The sequence below is a fragment of the Fringilla coelebs genome (genome assembly GCF_963513975.1).
Source record: "Fringilla coelebs genome assembly, chromosome: 2".
Classification (NCBI taxonomy): domain Eukaryota; kingdom Metazoa; phylum Chordata; class Aves; order Passeriformes; family Fringillidae; genus Fringilla; species Fringilla coelebs.
Window position 1 is genome coordinate 90954237 of NC_140029.1, and position 21541 is coordinate 90975777.

At 46.2% G+C, this 21541-nt stretch overlaps 1 protein-coding gene across 1 annotated transcript; it reads right to left on the bottom strand.

The window, feature by feature from the left end:
* Window positions 1-1964: 1964 nt before the first annotated feature.
* WDR3 (WD repeat domain 3) lies at window positions 1965-21540 on the bottom strand. Its single transcript, XM_084226362.1, has 26 exons — window positions 21288-21540; window positions 19765-19974; window positions 19242-19360; window positions 18251-18329; window positions 17816-17911; window positions 16606-16719; window positions 15552-15653; window positions 15335-15432; window positions 14299-14394; window positions 13782-14012; window positions 12959-13052; window positions 12522-12623; window positions 11753-11838; window positions 11211-11346; window positions 10446-10502; window positions 9664-9764; window positions 9408-9519; window positions 9159-9293; window positions 7822-7872; window positions 7538-7603; window positions 6649-6741; window positions 6047-6094; window positions 4556-4599; window positions 3952-4080; window positions 3389-3482; window positions 1965-2765 (listed from the first exon to the last, which is right to left on the bottom strand). The coding sequence occupies exons 1-26, from the start codon at window positions 21456-21458 to the stop codon at window positions 2610-2612; spliced, it is 2820 nt and encodes a 939-aa protein (XP_084082488.1). The 5' UTR covers window positions 21459-21540; the 3' UTR covers window positions 1965-2609.
* Window position 21541: the final 1 nt, after the last annotated feature.

Consider the following 21541-nt stretch of genomic DNA (forward strand, 5'->3'; position numbering starts at 1 on the left):
GACTGAGCCAGTTAGAGATGGCCTTTTGCCCCTCCTTGTTCCCACCTACACAGCAATGACTACAAGAAAGATCACAGGCTATTTTTGAGCCACCACATTTGTGTGTGCAAGTGCAGCTCTGCTTCTGGTTTATGAATTCATTTCTCACAAGGTCCTTTCCTGTGCTTCATCCTTTTTCCAACATGTGACATGCTGAGAGAGAGATGGGGAATTTTCCTTGATACAGGCAGATGACTTGTTCTCTCAACACTTTGCAGTGACTGAGAATCCCATGAGTGGCCATTAACAGCAGCTTCCACCAGCCTGAAATATGGATGCCAGTTCTGAACCCTCACACGCACACTGTTAGGTGAGATATGTATTCTAGTAACACAGATTTAAGCTTGCCCTGTACTTGAAAGTGCTTTCCTGCTCAGGTTTGTAAATCTAGGGAATTTCACCCAAGGAAGGGCAAACTGATGTCCCTAGGATATTAAAATTCCTATCAGAGGACTTTAGGCACAGGACAGACCTCTTCCATTTAAAGCACATGCTGGGCTCTGTCAGTAGCCACCCAAGTACTGCATTAGTACAGACCCGTCACAAGTGACAAAAATCAGAGAACCAGAGGGAAACTTCTAGAAGGCAGCCTGTGTCAGCAGCTAGGGAGAGACAACAACTTTTCAACACCTAAAAGACCTTTTCTCCAAGGATTCTTCCTAACACCAGTGACAGCAGAGACAAAAGTGTAGGAATTCCACCTCTTCCAACTTAGATCAGAGGATATCTGTCATCATACGATGACTCTGCATCCCAAGCTACTCTTCTGTATCACCATTCACATACTTCCCATCAGTCCCTGAGTTCATGTGCCCATGGCCATGTTTTTTTCTTCCCTGGGAGGGAGCAGTTCATTGTACAGCATCCATAACATCTATTTCCCTGTCATTAAGGTAAACAGAGGCACAGTCAGCCTTCCCCTTTTGGTACCTGGTTTTGGCATCTCTCTCCTCAGCTGAGGGTGCACTGTGGTGTCACAAGTCAGCTCTCCATCTGAAACCCTTGTTTTTCCAGGGGGCTGGCCCATATCAGCAGCAGATAATGTGGGTAACACATGTCAACTGACTTGACCAACAAAATGTATCATCCTCCAGTTCATCCTCTTCCTCCTAATAATTCCTCCTATGAGGGATTGCTTTATTACTTGGGAGTAATAAAGCAAAAGAACAGAATAAAAAGAAATAGAACAGCATAAGTCAGGATAGAGACATGTTTGAATGCAGCTGTTTCTGGGTGCCCCTATAATTTTTTATTTGTCTAGATATGGATGAAACTTGTGATTCAAGTGAAACTGGCAGAGCAGTTGCCATTTGTACAGAGTCTGAGAACCACCTGGAAATGGAGCACAATGTGCTCCTGTGAATCACCCAGACTCTGAAGAGGCAAGTGAACAATCATCCCTTGACAAAGTCACTAGGGGACGACTGAGATATGGTTGTTACACCTGAGGTGCTGCCTAGAGAATGACCAACTGAACTGCTGGCCTTTTGCATAACTGCTAGCAATAGACAGCCTGAGCCAAAGACAGCAGTCAGCCACAACTGGGATGCAACTAAAAATCCATATGAAACTCAAGTCAGAAGTTCAGCTTTGAGTACCTAAGTCAGACATGTGAGCCCAACAGTCAGCAAAGTATCTGGAAGCAGCCCCCACCATCCTGCAAACCAGTGACTCGACCATTGGTAAAAGAAACACAGCATGTGCTATAAATTAGTAACAACAGCAGCAGAGACTTGTTCACTCCATTCCCCACTACCCCCACTCTGAAAATAAATCATTTTATCTGACACAGGACAAGTACAACATTGCAACCAATCAGTGCAATTTCTAAAGCCTGCAGCAAGTAAAAGACAAACAATCCAGGCTTCTCACACTTGGTCTGCCAGAAAAACACAATCCGGGATGGCAGCCCTTTCATTTGTGCCCACTGATTTTATTCTCTGTAAAAAATCCTTTGAGAACAGACACACAGCCAAGGCAACTGAGGATTTACAAAGGAAATACCAGGACAAAACACTATGAACAAAATTGTCTCACAAAGCAAATATAAATATGCCTTTACTAGAGTGCAGCCATGTTTCTCCCTGTCCCACTAAAGAGTGAGTGGCTGTAGCTCGAGTCCTCACACTTCAGCAGAAATCACAGACCTTTTTCCACAGGCCACAGCAGGTGTCAGTGAAAACTCCTGCCAGGACTTTAATCCTGGACAAAGGCATGGTCTTACCAGCAGTCCCAGTGCTGGATTCCATCGAATCAATGCTGCCAGAATGAGCTGATCTCAGGATAAATCAACTCCATTTCTAACAGGCATTCCACTAGAGCAGGTGCCTTTGACAGCCACCTCAGAAAGAGTCCAAAGGCTTCCATCTGCAGCAGCCTAGAGAGAGTCCATCTCACAGACAACCATTCTGAGTTGGGTTTACACGCTGGGTTATACCACATGTGGAGGGGACAGACTTTGTCCCAGCCACGGGACATCATCACAGATGTTAAGCCACAAGAACACTTCCATGGTCAGCAGTGAGGCTACATGAGTCCATCCAGGTGCTCTGGGTCTTGGGCAGCAAATGCTAGAGCATTGCAAGAACCATCTTTTCTTTCTTCTTCCTTTTTCTCTTCTTCTCCTCAAAACGTTCAGTAGCATCAGCAAAAAATGTCACCTCCTCCTTGGCCTCAATCTCCCTCTTCAGGAACTGCAGCCCTGCCATGTTGAATCCCAGCACATCCTGCAGAGATAGACCAGCACCACACTGTGAGGCACATCCCAAGCTAGTTAGGGGGCAGAGAGTCCTGCACTGGCCACCCTCTACTAAGAGATTATGAAAACAGGACAATCCACAGATTTAAAGAAAACAACATTAGTTTAAATGTAAACTTCATCTGAACAGGAGAACAGCCAGTCCTGCACTCAGTTCCCTACAGTCCTCTCTTAAGAGCAGCTATAATCCACCACATTTTCTGAGAGACAAGTTGCTGGCAGGCACCTGAAGCTTCCTCTGGGAAAATGCAGAGTCTGCACTGAGGTAGCAGCCCACAGAAAAGCCCAAGAGAAGCAGGGACCTACTTTACCTCCCACATATTTAGAAACTAGTGAGCCAAGATCAAAGCACATGTATCAGAAAACCAAGTGCAAATGAGGCAGGGAGCACAAGTATAAGCTCACCACTGGGGTATTCTCACATGAGGAGGAACATAAGGAAAAGGCAGTCTATTTGCAAAAGAGGATGGTTTAAATGAGCTCAGATCTCCAGCCAACCTCCCCACTGGACACCACATACAACTTATGCTCACAAACATTGGCTCATCCCATTATTCTACATCCTGGAAAAGGGGAGGGTGCAACACTCACCCGGGCCTCACTGACTCGGGAGATGGTGGTTTTCTTCAGATTTTCTATCACTGTCACCAGCATCTGGTTGCTTGTGATCTGCCCAAAATGTATCCTGGGAACAAAGCAGACAGTGTATTGCAGCATTGTTATTAGAAACATCACAAAGGCCCTCTCCTGAGCCTCTCTATGTTCTGGACATACAGGGGTTTTTTTATTAGTCTTCCCAGCACTGACATGGACAGGCACGGACAAATTTATCTGGAAAAGCTGTTTCCTTAAGTTCAACAGTGGTTCAAGGGGAAGGTCGTTCTGAGGACACAGGCTCTACAGTGACTCTGTGCCACCAACAGTGCCTCATCAGACTTGATGTGGGATCTTCTCATTCCAGTGAGACTTCGGCCACCATCCCCATCCAGGTAAGTCAGCACTCTGCATCCAAGCAGTTCATTCCCACACACCATTCACTGTGGGCTGCAGAGATTCCTTATCTCCTGCAGAGACCACTTGTTTATTCCCAAGAGTTTCAGGCCCAGAGACTCAGAAGAAAGCCCAGATACTGTCTGGGCAGATAAAGGACTCACTTGAGCAGGAAGAGGAGAGCTCGGCACAGAAGTTCAACATCTGAGCCCTGCTGAATATATTCGTTGAAAAGTCTGAGCAGGTCAGGGACGTAGGAGAAAGGCAGCACCAGGAGAGCCTCTTCCAGCTCACTGAGGGAAAAAGCAAAGGGACACAAGCATTAGTCTCAGCCTCTACACTGCTACAGATGAGCAGGAAACACATCCACGTAGGTGGGTTCTGGTACTCAGCTGTGCTAAGCATTTCTCACAGCTGGTCCATGACTGCCCTGCATCTGCACAGCCCAGGCATCTAGTGGCACAGGGTGCAGGCACACAGCCTTCCCTCCTCACCATTCCCAAACTGCTCTCCACATCTCCACATACACTGCCATCTCCAAGCAGCCAACCCACATCCAGAAGCTTCAGTCCACACTCCCCATGGAAGGAATACTTTCCATTTCCCATGCAAGTTTCAAAAGAGGCTGCTGGAAACAGCTGACTCCAGACTCTCTAGCACGGCCCATTCCTTGCATGAGAGACCACTCAGGGATCCCAGCCAGTCCTGGGCCTAGAAACCCAACACTCAGTCACAAATCTGTTCAGCAATGAAGCTCTTGGGACTCACCTCGACTTGACCTTCTTGAAAACTTCCAGCACATAGGCAGAAGGCTGCAACAGAGGAAAGACAACAGCCCTGCTTAATAAGAAACATTCCAGGACCAACATGCCCTAAGGTCCATTTCACACAGTTAAAAACACACCATCACATCTTGTGAGACAGACACATGAAGCTGAATACAACAAAGAGGAAACCCTTTCAGCTTCAATCAGCTGCCACTCTGGAAAGTTCTCCCTCAGCTTTCTCAGCATACTCTACACTGGTTAAGAATATTGTGAAAAATCTTATTTATATTTAATCAGCTAAGTCATCTCAATTTATGTCAATGAATCTTGTACAAACTGGAAAAAAAGCTTGGTAAAACAAATTATATATAAAAAACCTTATACAAAGGAATCTCCCAGACTTAATTCCTACTACTCCCGTTTATCTGCTGGAAGCATCTGGCAGATGGGAAAAGATTTCCAGAGCAGAGCTAGAAACTGGGAAAGAGAAGTGCCTTTTAACTATGAAATCATAGGATTTCATTCACTTCTGTTAAGTCTATCCAACTTATAATTAAATAGAGCTATAGTCATGGAGGAAGGGACAGAAGGGCTCTTGCAAGGTGGTTACAGGTAATCAGAAGGAAGACAAAGGCTGTCTCATCTGGCACTGACATTCAGCCTGGAGCAATCTGGTCTAGTGGGAGGTGTCCCTGCCCAGGGCAGAGGGGTTGGAACCAGATGATCTTGAAGGTCCCATCCAACCCAAACCACTGTACGATTGCATGAAAAGGGGAGAGTGAAAAAACAAGGATCTTCCTAAGGGTACTTAAAAAGCACAGTCTTGGAGTGCACACTGGAATAAACCAGAAAAACAAAAACTAATCTACTCAGACTCGTGGACTTTTATTTATCAATTAAATCCACACATCCATGTCTGTGTAGTTTTTAATATGACAAAAACCCACAGAATTTAGTGAGAACTGTTGTGCAGCAGTACGACATGAATGAATAAGGGCACCAGCTCTAGGCCTGCTGGCATTGAACCCAGGCATTGAACTTTCATTCAGAATGTAAACTCTGCAGGAATAGGAACAGAAACAGGAATTGTAGCAGCACCACATAAACAAACCTGGGAAAGGTCTGAACTAGCTTCCCTGTATCTTGGAGGAGACTGCAAAGCCCTGGCTCATGACAAGGATCATAAAGTCATGGCTACCATCAGGGTTGTTTAACCCTTCCTATTTATGTTTAACATCATAAAGTCATGGCTACCATCTGGGTTCTTAAACCTTTGTAATACACATGCATGATAATAATAAAAAAAAAAACCAAACCACAAAACATCAACATGAAAACACTAAATTATATTCACTTTGCACAAGCAAACAAAATAAGTTGAACTAAGCAGTCCTGCCCCACAGCAACCCAGCATGTTGGCTCAGCCAACAAATCAACCACCCCCACTCCAGTTGAGAATGGACTACGGCCTGTGGCTGGGCATTCCACTTACTGTAATATTTCCATAGGCACGGAGAATGGGATTGACAGCGAAGGGAACCTGGAGACACAGAACGGGTTAGAATGAGGCAGGTGTGTGTGTGCATAAACGCATATTCAGAACAAACTTTTACCCACAGGAGAAGAGAGCTTTTACTGAGTGTCTTCCTGCAATTCCCACACCTCCACCCTCCCCAGAATGTTGCTGAAGGCCTCATTTGAAGCCATCAGACTATCTCATTCTCAGATATATATGACTAACTCAAACATGGATGAATTTTTTTCCCCTTGTCACTTTTCCCACTTCTATGACAGCCCCTTATCCAGCAAGGAGTGTTAAGATGAAGGCAAAGTTGAGGCCTGAGAATGAACTTGTGGCAGCACACTCTTCCAGGGACAAAACTAACATACTGATAAGACTTTAGGCATAAAGATCATTGGAGAGAACCACTAATTATGCCCCAGAGTATGATGCCATTTAGTTCTCCAAAAGATCTGAGCAAACATCTGCTGTTTTCAGCTGTCCTGGCTTTATCTGCACACTAAGCCTTTCCACCTGAGCTGGAAGGATACACCCAACACACCTTGGGATTTTTATATTCCTCAATCTTTTACCTCTTTTCCTGCAGCTTTGCATATGGCATTGTGTTCCTTTAGTTTTGCAGTCTCTTCTCTGTACAGCTCAATAGCTTCCATGATCCTCTCAGCCTGTGCAGCACAAGAACAGCACATCAGTGACACCAGACAAGCCAGGACAAAGCTCAGCTGGACAAATGGAGGTGGAAGCAGAGGTGCTGGCGCAGAGCACCACATGGCATCTCCCCTGCTAACCTCTACTCCAGACTGCACCATTACCCTGAACACACAAGTCATGTCCTGAAGATGTCACACTCCATCCACATTCCCCCACTGCCCTGGGTGCCCTCTGCTGCAGCCTCAGGTGTTGCTTTGACCACCACCCCCAAGCACTGTCCCTTTGAGGCACGAGCCAGGGTCAGGCCATTTTGACATATTAAGGATTTCCTATGAAAATCAACAAACTGTTCAAATCTGCAGCCATGGAATTACCCACCCCACATTCCTAGTACATCTCCCATGTCAAGCACCCCAATAGATTTCCACCTTCCACAGATCCCCACTGGACTGCACAGCCCTTCAGAGAGAGGCCTAATGCCTTGAGAACATCCCAGCTACCTTTTGCTCCTTTGGGATGCAAACCCCAGAGGGCAAGAGCAGCTCTGTCTGTCCCACATATGACAGGCAGCTGCAGGAACCTCACACCTCATTCTTCTCAGGAGGAAAGAATTCCTGGTGCGTGACTCTCCAGAGTCAAAACCCTCCCTGTTGGCTTCTGAGCAGGACAGACTGCCTATGCATGCAAGAGCAATCTGCCCCTATGTGACAGCACAGGTTACTCTTCAAACTGATGCTATGACCCCATGAGAGCTCCCCTGGAGAGGCTGGTAAGGCACAAAGCCACGCTGGCAGAGCCACAGCACCTTACCGCTTTGATGGTTTCAATGGTCTTCTTTCCTGCCAGCCCTGTCTCTCCTTGCCTCTCTCCAGCCACCTACGAAACACAAAATACAGAGTTGCAGTTCCACTCTTCCAAAGCATCACAACCAACTGCACCATGGAGCAGCCACAGCTTCAGCACCCCCTTCCCCCCTGCACTGCCTCAAAGCAAGAAAATGTTCCTTTCTCCCTGATACCTCTTCCATGCCTCTCACAGAAATAGTTTTTCCAGAGTCTGTACAATCAGACACACACTCAGATGGTGCAACTCACCACAGGCTGCTCTTCCTTTGCCACACTCTCTTCATATTCAGCTTCTCGTTGCTACAGAGGATGAGAACACAACATATTAACTGCAGTGAGAAAGGCAAGGGTGCAAGTCCCTTCCAGACTATTTAAGCAAGACAACCTGGAGGGCTTCATGCAGCCCACTGCAAAACCAGGACCAATCAGCAGAGTCCAGCAATGCCAGTGGCAAAATGCCCATTTGTCCCTGGTCCCAGCCCCACAGTGAACTCCAGAATCTCCCACAGAGAAAGAAATCCAGGTCTCTGCTCTGGGTGCAGGAACAGCCCTTCAGGATCCCACCAAGCTGAGACAGACACCACAGTTCAGCACCACACCTTTCACCAGCTACACAACATAGAGGAAACAAATCTAGAAAAGTCCCAGGGTTGTTCTGGGCTGCAAAAGGAAAGAGTCTCTGGTCTGCAATCTCTCACATGAAAGGGCACCAATTATGTTATGCATAGTTTACTACTCAGGTATTCATGCCACCTTGCTATTCAAACTTGATCCAAAACAAACTTTTCTGGAATCTGGAAAAGAGCTAGCTCTGTCTCTGCTTTTACCAAACACAGGGCATCAAGGTACAGTGTGTGGGTCAGCTCTTGCAAACAGGCTGGGATAAAAAAACCCAAACATCTATTGCAGGTTTCTCATCCACTCCTGCTTCTGCATTTCTGCCTCCTCCTCCCTCACTGTTGTTTAAGAACTGCCTTAGGAAGCAGTGACAGAAACAGGCTTCTCTGAGGGATCTAGCAGAAAGACAGAGTTACAAATTATTCCCAGGGAACCTGTGATTGGATACATGAAACAAACACATTGGCCAACTCCAGTGGTGGCTCAATACTGGAACAGGTGCTCAGACGGTCTGGAAAATCTATTTCCTTGGAGATGTCAGTGTATGAAGGCAAGTCTCTAAGCAGTCTGATATAGCATTAAGATCATCCTGCACCGAGCAAGGGGTTGGACTAGACACCTCCAGACTTTCCTTCCTATTGAAGTCCTTCTGAATTTATGATTCCTCCCAATACACGCTCAAATGATATAGAAGGGCCTTCTTCCAGCATCCCTGAGCTCTGGGGCCAGCTACTGAGACAGGACGGGCCTCTCACAGCTGGAAAAGGGACAAACTGCATTTAACAGGAGCAGTGCTCTCCATCCCTCCCCATCAGCCACCTGCTGAACTGCCTCCCAAACATATCTGTCCTGACAGGCACACAAGAGAATGTCAAACACTGTAAGTAACAGACATCCAGAAAGCCACTGAAGACCAAGGAAAAAAACAGTCTGGAAGTTGGTTTTGGTAGAAAAGATGCAACTCTCACCATCTCCCTCTCCTCTTCCAAAATCAGTGGCTCCCTTGTCCTTTCCCAGAGGCGCAGGGACTTGTCATGGGAGGCTGACACCACATAGTCTCCGTTGGGACTGAGTGCCAAACACCAAACCTCCTGGTGGTGCCCCTGCACAGAGGACAGAAGAGCTATGACATTAACAACACTCAACTTCCAGCCCTGAGGAAAATCCTGCTCATGCAGGGATAATGCTTCCTTTCAACAGACTCCAAAACTTCCTACCTCCAGTGTCTGGATGTGCTCAAATTTATCTGCATCCCACTGCTTAATCTTGCTGTCCTTTCCAGCTGTGAAGAAGAGATGGGATTTGGGCACAAACTGCAGATACATCACACTGCAAGAGAAAAAGGCTCAAATTTACCCACTTGGGGAACACTGCAGAACTCCCCCTGTCTATGCTGGATAAAAGGATTATTGCTGGATCACAACTCCTTGGAGACAAGTCCACAGTCCAAAGACGCTGTAGGATTTGACTAACCTGTCATCATGAGCAAAGAGAGAACGGTGACAGTCCCCAAAATCCAAGCCCCAAATCTTCACATTCCTGTCAGCAGAGCCAGTTGCAATTAGAGTCCCATCCTGGAAAGAACAAAGAGAGAGGAGGATGTGAAGAGCTGGCTGACAGCCCCACGAGGAACTGCTGCTGCCCCAGTGACTGCACTGCTGAGTAGACAGACACCTGGCTCCTGAAATGTGGCCTCCTGATCCCTTCATATCCTTCCCAGTGGCCCATGCTCTGGTACTAGCACAACCCACTGACAGCACTCTGCCCCCCCTCTGACCCTCTGCAGGTATTTGGTTAAATCCTGACATTCCTCTTGGCTTTCAATGAGTCTCATTCCAAAAATACCTCAGAGCAAGATGCAGCCCAAGAATGAACAGGCACAAAAGGCTGCTTCCTCTCAGCACCTGCCCTCTGCTCCCACTAACAATTCAGGCTCCTCTCACACAGCAACTTCAGCAGAAAGCAGGCTGTACCTGTTACAATGAGTGCAAGGGACCATCACAGCATTTGGATCCCCCCTCACTCACAAAATGCCCCAGGGTCAGTTCTGTCATGACCCCCAACTCTGATACCCCTTCCAGTGAGCACAAGACTGCAGATTAAGGAGGAGCTTGCTGTGTTCCACCAGAAACTGCTATGTCAGGAGCAAGGAGGTGACAAGGAAGCATTATCCTAGAGGCCTTGATGCCAGCAGAGGCTCTCACACTCATCCCTATCACCCCAGTCCCAAGTTACACAGCCCTAATGATACTTACGTAGCAGATGTCCATGCACAGCACTGGCAGCTTGTGTCCATACAGAGAAAGGAAAAACTGAAGCAGAAGAAAGGTGACTCAGTTAGACATGCTGGGTAGAGAGGTATGCAAATCTCAAGCTCCAGGCTACTTCTTCTCTGCCTCAGGAGCTGCTTTTCTAGCACTGCCCCACTTTCATTCCTGCCCTGAACACTGTTAGCAGCAGGGTCATGAGGCTAGAACTGAGAAGAAGGTGGAAGTAGCCAAGCAAGCTGAAGTAGCTCTGTTTGCTCTCTAGCTAACTCTGGTGCCAATCACCAGTGTCAATGGAGTTCATTTCTGTTTCTCTTCACACAACTGCCAGCACCAATCTGTCTTGTGTCATTCCATAATATTCACATGCTAATACACAGCTCACAAATCCACCACACACTGCTCACAAGGAAGGTTCTCCTCCCACAGGCTTTGCCTCTGCCATGCCCTATTTAACACCATGCGAGGCACATTCATCCCCACCTTCACAGTGCTGACAGATCTGGAGTACCATCACATCTGCAGGTTTAAAATGAATCTTGCCACCTGCAGGCTCAGAACACTTTTTAAATGAAAAATGGATCTTCCAGTTCCCAGTGGAACAACCATGCTTCTGTCAGGTTTGCCAGCAGAGGCCCCTGAAGGAGGATGCATGTTCCCCATAAAACAAACACTTTCCCTTTGTATTCCTGATCTTGCAGGCTACAGTTACATCCCTCCCTGCACAGCCTCACAGCCCATTTGGCCAGGCACCTTGAGTGTGTCAACGTAGAAAACCTTGACGGTGCAGTCCAGCAGGGAGACAGCCAGCAGCTTCTGGTTGGGGCTGTACCGCACGCACAGCACGTCCTCATCCAGCTGCAGAACGCGCACGTGCTTCATGGAAAGCCTGGCAGCAAGGGGGAAAAAACAACTGGTAGCCCAAGCAAACAAACTAGGAACAGAAATGGATACAAGTCCCACACTGCACCCTGGGAAAGCATGTGAATTCCAACATGCAGCACATCATTCCTCACTATGACAGGACTGGAAATAAGCAGGCTCTGGTGGCTGATCTTCACCGCTACATTTCTGGTAATCATCTGCAGGCCCAGCCTGATTAGACACTAAACTCACACACACAAAAAGGGACCAGAATGAGACAAGTGCCCTCCTCCAGCTAAGCTCAGGTCTCACAAAAGTGCACTGAGCTCTTTCTCCATTTGTTCCACACTGATGTCATGGGCGGTTCTTGCAGTGCACAGCAGAGGCCAAAGCACCCATCATCAACAATGGCACAAGGTTTATCTTCTCACCTTTTCTGAACACTGCTCTCATCCTTCACAAGCTCAAACTCCCAGAACTTGACACATTTATCAGCACCTCCTGTCACAAAGCCATGCTGTAGGGGAAAACAAGAAAGCTGCTGTGAAACTAGTTCCCATCACCCAGAGAAAGTCTACAGCAAGGAACTGCCAACACAGAGGAGGTTTTTGAAATGTCCCACCTTCCTACACCATTAATTATTAACTGGACACCACCAGGAGCATTTGCTCTCGTTAGAGCACACATTGCCTGAGCAACAAAAACAATTTCAAAAGCACTAGCTTATTTTGGAGGCCTAAGACAAAGACCCCAAACATAAAGCAAAACCTGGACTGAAACTTTGGAATGGAAAGCAGTCATCTCAGCTGCACCTAACAATTTGCTTTCGATTTGTGACCAGCTTGAGACTCTCACTGTTACTAGATAACACACACCTGACCACCACCCTACAACAGAGCCTTCTAAAGGAACAGCACTTCAACATTGTACATTAAGAAGAAGGGTAAAATCTATCCCATATGTTTTCATCTGTAGGGTGGATGAATTTCAGGCAGATTATTTCTTGCTATGGTTTTGATTCCACTAGAAAGTTATTAGACACTATCAGCTGCATCCTCCACCTGAGAGGATGAGAAGTTCCATGCTTCCATGGAACAAAGCATGCAGTGCAAAACAAATTCCATGGTGCAAACACACTACTATAGGAAAGAGTTACATGAAAAGATGTGCGGATGATACTTTTAAGGGTGGCTGAGTTACCTGGTCTGGTGAAAGAGCAATAGACCACACTGCCCCATCATGAGCATCAAGTGTCTCTATCAGACTGCCAGAAGCCAGGTCATACAGCTGCAGCTTCCCTGTCTGGGGAGAAAGACATCACAGAGGAACAATCAGCCTCTGCTCACAACTCATGACAGCTCCTGGCAGAAGAGCTCCCTGCCACCCATGCCCCCACCAGCCAGCTTCATTAGGTGGCTGTCACACACAGATGGCCAAACTCCTGACCTCCATCAGGGCCTTCCCAAAGTTCTATTCTGCTTTCCACCTCAAGCCACAGGAGTTCTGTAACGACTCTGGGAACAGAGCAGTGCTCCAGATCAGGAGAGGCAATGCATTTTCTGTGAGGCTGCCTTAGTGACATTTTCCTAACACATCCCCAGACCTGGGCAGTGTGGAGTCAGAGGGCCACTCCTTACCTTGGTCCCAACGATGACCTGCCGATCCCCGGGGACAAACAGCGAGCAGAGCGCATACTCACACTCCATCGTCCGGATGCACTGCAAGGTCGACCTGGGGACAAAGAGAGAGCCCAAAACCTCTTATCACCCACAGAATCTGGCCTGCTCAGTGACACATGCTCCAGTGTGGCCTCTACCCACTGCTGTCTTTCAGCTGGGGTCAGAATATAAGCCACCATCATCCCATTGACCCACACACTACCCAGCACTACTACTAACAATGTTGCCCATAAAAATATGCTATTAAATTGTCCACCATCATGACCTATTGCTGTTGTGAGCAAGAACAGAGTTCCTAATTTTAAGCAGCATTTCAGGAAGGGATATAACATAGTGTAGTCACAGGAAACCGAGCTTGAAATCAACAACACTCAAGAAACACTGGGACAGCACTCTACATCAACACACAGCACTCTAGATCAACACAACAGCCTACTCAGTCTAATACCACATCCTACAGATAAGAAGGATCTGAAACCTACATGTTCCCTAAAGAACAGGCTTGTTTAGGATAACAGTTAATACCTCTTATTAAAAATTTAAAAAAAAGAAAAAACCCATAGCAAAGTAGTTTATACCCAACTGCTATGTAGGAACTTTGTGTTTAGACCTTCTGTTGAAATTTTAGATCTATAGTTTATCAGTTTCCCTAATAAAGAAAAAAGAAAAATAATTTTATATTTGCTTCCTTTACTTCATTCACTGTTTTATCTATTTCCACTGTCCCCTCTTAACACAGCATCCCTCAATTCTGGGAGACTGACACAACCAGCCTGCGTACCTGTTCCAAATCTTCACAGACTCTGCAGCTGCTGAGAGAATGGCAATGTTGTCAGAGCTAAAAGCCAACGTCCTGACATCACTGCGGTGGCCTCCAATGGTTATCCTGGACACACGGACAGCCTGGGGCACTTGTGCTGACAGGTCCAGGTTGTACAATTCAATGACATTGTTCTGGAGCAGCAGTACCATCTTCAGCTCTCCTTTTGGAGAGAGAATCAAGTCAAATGACCTGTTTGATTAGATAAAATCAGAGCTGTACACAGGGGTACTAAGACAAAGTGTTGGAGGGACTGATTATCAAAAATAACTGAGACAGAGGAATATAGACAGAGTTCATTCAACAAGCAAGTGCACACTGAGCCACAGAGGTGTGAATGGACTGGAAATCAAAGCAGGCCTCTCCTCAGCTCCAAGCTAAACATCTGTTCCACCTCTGGCTGCACTGAGCCTTGCAGAGCTCTCCCCAGGTAGCTGCATAACCACTCATCAGACTCTACAAAAGGCTTTCCACTCACTTGATTTTAGAAGAAGCTTTGACACTAGTAACCCGCTGAATCTCTTCCTGCAGGCTCAGCTCCACACTCTTTTCAGGCTCCTCTTCAGAGTTCTGTCTGGAAATGTCAGATAATGGAGGACAGTCAAATGACCCAGCACAGCCAACACAAACTAACATAGCAACACAGAAAACATAAGGAAACCACTTAGCCTGCTGAAAACAACTTCCCTCTTATCCAGCAGTGCTAACCACATTTAAGAATAGGGACAGTGAAGGGCGGACAGTGGAGTTCATCCCAGAGTGCTGACTACTAAAGACACAAACTGTCCTAAAAAAACCTCCTCCTCTGGAGCCAAAACACAAGGCTCATCACAAAGATGCATACACAACAGGGAACAGAAGCTGTATTTGAGAGCAAGACCAGCTTCTGCTCATCTTTTATCACTCACCAAAAGCTCTCAGCCATTGCCAAAATGCATTTTCAGATTTGCAGATGCCCAGATTTGCACAGATGCCCTGTGCTTTAGTTTCTACCCTGGAGCCAGACCTCTCCCTAAGGGCTGTTCTGAGGCACCTGTTAAGTGCCAGGATACACAGGGACACTTAACACAGAGTAACCATTAAGAAAACTCTCACCTGTATCTCTGCCTGCTGTAAAAGAGGAGATTAAGTATCAGATTCTCTGTGACCTCTGAGATGAAACTCTCATTCCTGCATTGCCTACCAAGATGTTATTTTGATGCACCAAGCAGTATAAACACCAATGTCAGGTAGAGCAGAGCAGCTCTGAAAAACCCATTTTATATCTATTTCTTTGCACACTTTAGCTTTCTTTTTTCAGAGGGAAGATTCAGAAAGAAAGGTATTTCCTTAGTCTCAGGGAGCAGGGCTGCTCAGACAAGCACAAGGATGCACAGGAAGATCAACGCCAAAGTACAACAGCTAGCACCAAAAGAATGGCCAGAAGCTTGGAGTTTCACCACTGTGTAATGCTACACAATGAAGAGTTTTTCTAGAGCCTTCTGGACACAGACAGCATCCAAAAAATTACTTACTTGGCTTTTTTCCTTGCTTTCTTCATTTTTTTTTCCAATTTCTTTTGGATTTCCTCTTCAGAAAGGACAGAGAACACTTCCAGAACAGCGTCTGTTCCCTAGAGTCAGAGTAGACAAATTCAAAGACATGCAAAGCCCTGGCTGACCCTTACAGAAAGTATCCAGGCTCTCTACCAGCCTCCTCTACAGCCCAGCAGCAGAGTCCCCCATTACTCACATGGCAGGCCAAAAACTTGCCCATCCGGTCTGTGCCAAGAGTCACCACTCGGTCTCTCCCTTCCCGCATGATGGATCCAACTTTGCTGCACTTAACGATGCGCTACAGGGAAAGAGGAACAAACCTGGGTCTGAAAGGTCAAATGATCTTCTCAAGCAAACTCAAGAAACCTGCTGACAAGAAATGTCAAGGACAGGGGAAATGAACCTAAAGGGTCCTGGCAGAACAGCTAGTAAGGATACTAAAGGGACAAATCAAGCATCTGTGTGAGCTACGAGCTTATCTCCTGGTGTTTTGTTGCTTTTCAGCTGAAAATAATAATTGCCAGTCTCAGTGGAAGAATAACTTAATTTTATTGGCAAACCACATCCATTTAAGAGACAGAGCTGATTTTTTATGCTACAGAGAGAGCAGAGCTCAGTGAAAAGAGGCAGAGAAGCTGAGAACAGAGACTCTTAAACAGGGCGTTGAAGGGAGAGAAATCCTCTGGAGAGGAAGCTGTAAAATTAATTAACCAAGTCAGGTATCTATCACAACCACAAGCAGACTGAGATCTGAGCAGTATTCCAGAAAGTTCAACCAGAAAGACAGATTCAGTAAAGTCACCAGCAGCAGAAAAGTGGGAATAGCTTTCTGCAATCCAATCACATCCCATATTTCATTACATTACAGCACAACTCTGACCTCTTAGTTTCTGAAAAGCTGAGCATCAGTACTGAACTCAGCAGCTGCAAACCAGCAAGGAACTATTTTATTTCTGTGATGTTCGATGAAAAAGCTCTATTAGCACTTTTTAAATTTATACGTTTGCTAGTCCTTCTCAAATAAAAAGGAAAGAAAAACTGTCAGTGGAGAGTAAATCTGTGGGTGTTTTGGCACACATACTTCTCCTGATGTTGTAGATGAGGAGTAGCTGCTGATGAGGAAATTGTTACAGAACAAGACAAGAACTATCACATTTTCCCAAACAGGCTAAGTATGACAGTCAGGATATAAACCATGCAAATGGGGTTAGATACACCAGCTCAAAGACAGCACAGAAAACTGATCTTACTTCTTCAGGATGCTCATCCAGCTCTAAGGTCTCATCCTCTTCAGTTTTTTCTTCTGCTCCAGGTGAAGATGACCCTTTGCTTTTTTTGGATTCTGGTTCATCAGGATCTCTTACCTGCTCACAGGAAAAAAAAAACCAAAAAAAAAAAAAACCAACAAAAGGAGTACCTTAAACATCAAGAGCTATACAAGAGCTATAGTACTGTGCTTTCTGGCTCACACTTAATTTCCCTGGAGCTACAACTGATTAGCATACACTGGGGTGTCCTACAGAATTGCTGTAGGCACCAAGCACTCCATGTGCTCCCATGACTATCATCGATCCACTCCACAAGGCTTCCTCAGCTCCTGGATTGCCAAGCAAATTGTATTCTATTTGCCATCTGTATGGCAGTTGTCTTCTGTTAAGTGGGCAGTTTTCCTTATCTCTTCCACACTCAATTCTCTCTCTGGGGAGATCCCTGCTGATAATGGGCTATTGAATGTCACTGCATGACTGATAAGAACTATAGCATCCCATTGTGAGATGGGACACCATGGAACACCAGCATGGCTTCTTCACTGGATTTCCCAGAAGAACAGCTGCCTCTTCCACTGGACCTTCAGAGGAAGACTACACCCTTTCTACAGAATCCCTGCTCCAGCAGAACCACACCTGACACTCCAGGAGGTCTGCAGCCACAATTTCAATTGGACTGCTAGCAGCACCCAACCAACAGGGTGTCAAGTCATATTCTGACTCTGTCAGTATCATTTTAGTTTACTACATTGTTTATTTTATCTTTTTTAATTTTCTTCCCTAATAAAAAACTGTTATTCCTGCTCCCATTTTTTTGACTAAAAGCCCCTTAATTAAAAATTTATAGCAATTCGGAGGGAAGAAGTCGACATTTTCCATTTCAGGAGAGGCTCCTGCCTTCCTTAGCAGACACCTGTCTTTCAAAACCAAGACAGAAAGTCAGAAGGGAGAAAGATCTGACACACTGTGGAAATCTCGTCCTGGAAGTGCTCACAGCTTCACTTGAAAGCACAAAAGACAAGAAACAGCAAAGCCCATGCCATGAGCAGTTTGTGGACCCCTCAGATAGCAAAGACATTGCTTTGGCTGCTTCCCAGAACATCCATCAGATCTGAACATGTTCCAGTTCCTTCTCAGTTCAAAGACAAGCAGCAGTGCAGGGGGCTGAGGAGTTACAGGGACAATGTCTTACCTCCTGGATGTAGGTGAGATCCCACACCCGCAGCTCACTGTCAGCGCTCCCAGTGATCAGACGCTTCTCTTGGGACAGCAAAGCCATGCCCCAGACCTGTCCAGAGACACAATGTGAGGAACTGACTGCCTTAACTATCATAAAAAAAGCACAGCATCTTTAAATGACCTATTTAAACAGCAACCAAGCAGAGAATGGATCATGGATCAAGCTGGGATCTCCTCTGGGAACATGTGCATGGGAATTGTCACCCACTGCATCTGATGACAGCTCTTGAAATTTTTGGAAGTTTCTCATTTGCTCACCCCTAAAGCCTAATGAAAGTAAAATGTATGATGGTGCCAGTTTACAACTCCTGAAAGCAAGGAAAGCCCAGAGTGAGCCCTGACATCCCAAGTCCCTCCAGCCCAACACTTCCACACATTCTCTTTTTACCTCAGCTCGGTGTCCAACCAGAGTTTTGAAGCAGTGCTGGGTGTCCAGATCCCACCATTTCACCAGTGTGTCTTTGGCACTGGAACAAAGAAGGAAAACTCAGACATAAGGAAAGACTGCAAAGCTCACCATTTTTCTAAGTGGTACAAAAACAAAAAAATCTAAAACATGTCAGAATGTATCACAGAGCAGCTGCTCAAACGTTGACATTTTGCAAGCCAAACAAAAAAGGCACAGCAATGCTGCAAAAAGGTTTCTGTCAAGGCACTGAAGCTGAACTGCAAATATCTGAAATTGCATTAAGAAATGGGTATCATCTACCAACAATGGGTATCATCTACTTTTTTCATCTGAAGAAAAAAGCAAAAGAAAGTTGTTTCCATTTTAAACTGGACTGATTACATACACTTTTTTATTAAGCTAGTAAGTGGGATATTAAAAAGTAAAAAATAATGACTGTTGTTGTCAACCAATTGTTATCAAAGGGATTCAGTCAACTTGCAGCTCTTTTAGTTGAATATCTTAAAATCAGCTAAAAAAAACCCTATCATCTTTTAACTAATTTGTGTATTCACAGCTTAGAAGAAAGCAATTTTTCTGTCACTGCTGTGTGAATCACACATACAGAACGAAAGTCTACTTAATTCTTCAAGATAAACAAAAAAAACCCAAAAATTGTTACATACATAATGAACACGTTATCACTATTCTTTGTTACAATAATTTTAAGTTGATGGATTTACCAACAATTTAAACCCTTCTCCAAACACCTTTTTCAGTACGGCCATATCAGTAGCTCTAAGACTTGGATTCAGGCACCAGACTTAAAAAATACATGGATGTGACAAAATCATATTCAAGGATGCTGGTGGGTCTGAGATATCACAAGACAAGAAGGAAAATACAAACTGCTGTAGCACACAGGATGTCTAAATTGCAAGTACAACCATGCCTGCCTCCCGGATCAACAATGTTTTTTAGTCTGGCTCACCAAGTGACCAACAAGTTCTTCTCCTTCAAGAAAAGGACTTGAGTGATGACATCCTTGTGTCCCCTCAGCCGGTACAGGCCACTCTCATTGATGACATCCCACACGATGACTTCTGTATCCTGGAACAGAGAGAGTATCTCCATGGGACTGGCCCTTGTCTCTGCAAAACTTCTGCTATGGGACTGGAAAGATTACCTGAGAGCACACTTTCTCACTCTGAATCACAAGGATGATTAATGCAAGGGACACTGCTTCCACAGAGGTGCAATCAGACTGATAAATGTACCACCATCCCAGCCTGAGACACTTTTGCTATTCCTGATCTCACAAGATTATTCACTTTAACAGCTCTACCAGTGCCCTACTCCTGCCTGCAGCCCCTGCTGCTCCCCAGCCCCTCTCACTGCCATCCTCTGGCTATGGGCAGAGGCCACACATAAAATACTGAACACTTCAGTGCAGGTCAGCCTTCCCCATGGGGCATCTCTGCGACAGGGGCATGCTCCAGATGTCAAAGCCTCACCTTTGAGCCAGACACCAGCCTGCCACCCAGGTGGTCGTACTGCAGGGCTGTAACTGCAGCCCTGTGCCCATTGAAAGTGATCGCTGATTCTCCACTGAGGAGGTTGAAGACACGGATTGCTCCATCTTCATAGCCAACAGCCAGGTGCAACCCATCTGGAGAGGGGCAGAGGCAACTGACTTGCTGCTTGAGACCCTTAAGGATAAGAACCTGCAATTTTTAGGAGACAAAACATGTATAATGTTGATAAATGACATGTCAGAGTCAGATACTTAGACAGCAGAGTCTATTCTTCTCCTGAACTTCCAGCTGAGCACTTCTGCCACTTTATAAGTTCATTTTTCAACTTCCTGCACCAAATACAGAATCATTTACCCTACTTTCCAAAGTAAACAGCAGCTAAAAGCGAAGCAATTTCTCAAAAAACTGGTGCAGAACACAAGCCCTGGAACTCAGAACCTGAAATTTGTGCCCCCACATATTATGAACCAGAGAGCAAGAAATATTGTTTGAGAGTAAAAGTTGGAAAGTTTCTTGCTGACTCCATCCTCTCTTGCCTAGCCTTTCTCAGGTATAGGGCAGAGCGGCTCTTCCACAGACTGCACAAGAACTTGAGAATGATGGACACATCTCCAGCAGTCAGCACTCCAGAGGCTGTGAAACAAAACCAATTTCAGTGCATAGTGAACAGCAGCATTTACAGTGATTTCTGAATGTCACAGGAGACAGTGTGTGGCAAAGTCCTTAAAAGTTACAGCTCACGACCCCCCTATGGGATGCAACTGTTACATGGGATGCCCTTTCCACAGCCACAACACAAACTCTATGACATCCCTGATTCGTCCAAGAACATTAACACAACCAGATAAACTGGAAGCAGCTTTCTAATTACTGCAACAGCAATTACTCTTCCACAACTGAGGTCCTGAAGCATATCTCACAGGGATCCACAGTGAGATCCATTTTAAGACCAAGCTGAGATAAAATAAATAACTCTCAAAGTAAGAGCAGAGCAGCAGGACCACCACACCCTGTAACAACTGATAGCTACAAGTTACTACCCAAAGAAAATACAGGTGCGAGGTGCTGCATTCCAGATGTCCATGATCCAAATCATCCACAGCATCCTCCGTTCTGTGTGTGCTGATGCTACCTGTTGGACCTCAACAAATGCAACCCTTATAAATTCCTTAAACAGAAATAACCAATTGTAACTAGCAAGACTTTGTCGTAAGCACCCAACACTGCACTATATTGCGGACTACTACTACACCACGCACAGTCCTCCAGTTTGGAGGACAGGAAGACACCAGCCCTTTGGGCCAGGAGGCAGCCAGAGCTGCAGACCCGCTCCACAGCCGAACCTCACGCTGCGCTCAGCCTTCCCAAGAGCCGGGGATGCTGTGGAGCTGTCGCTTCCTTCCAAACGCCGCACGATTACACAAACCGCTTCGCTTCAGGCGGCCTAAAAGCCCCTCACGCTGCACGCCAGCCCTGTCCCGGCACCGCACCCCGGGTCCCACCTTCTCTCCTTTCCTTGTGTCCCACACGAACACGTGCTCGCAAGCCGGCACGGCCACGTAGCGGCCCCGCTCGCCGCGCAGCGCCACGAAGGCCACGCCGGCCCTGGCGCTGGCCACCAGCCCGAAGAGCGCGGCGGGCTCGTAGCGCAGGTACTGCCGCGTCAGGCCCATGGCGGCGGCGCGGGCAGTGCGGGGAAGGAGGGCGCGGAATGCGGGGAAGGAGGGCGCGGAGGAGCCGCGGCCGCCACACGTGC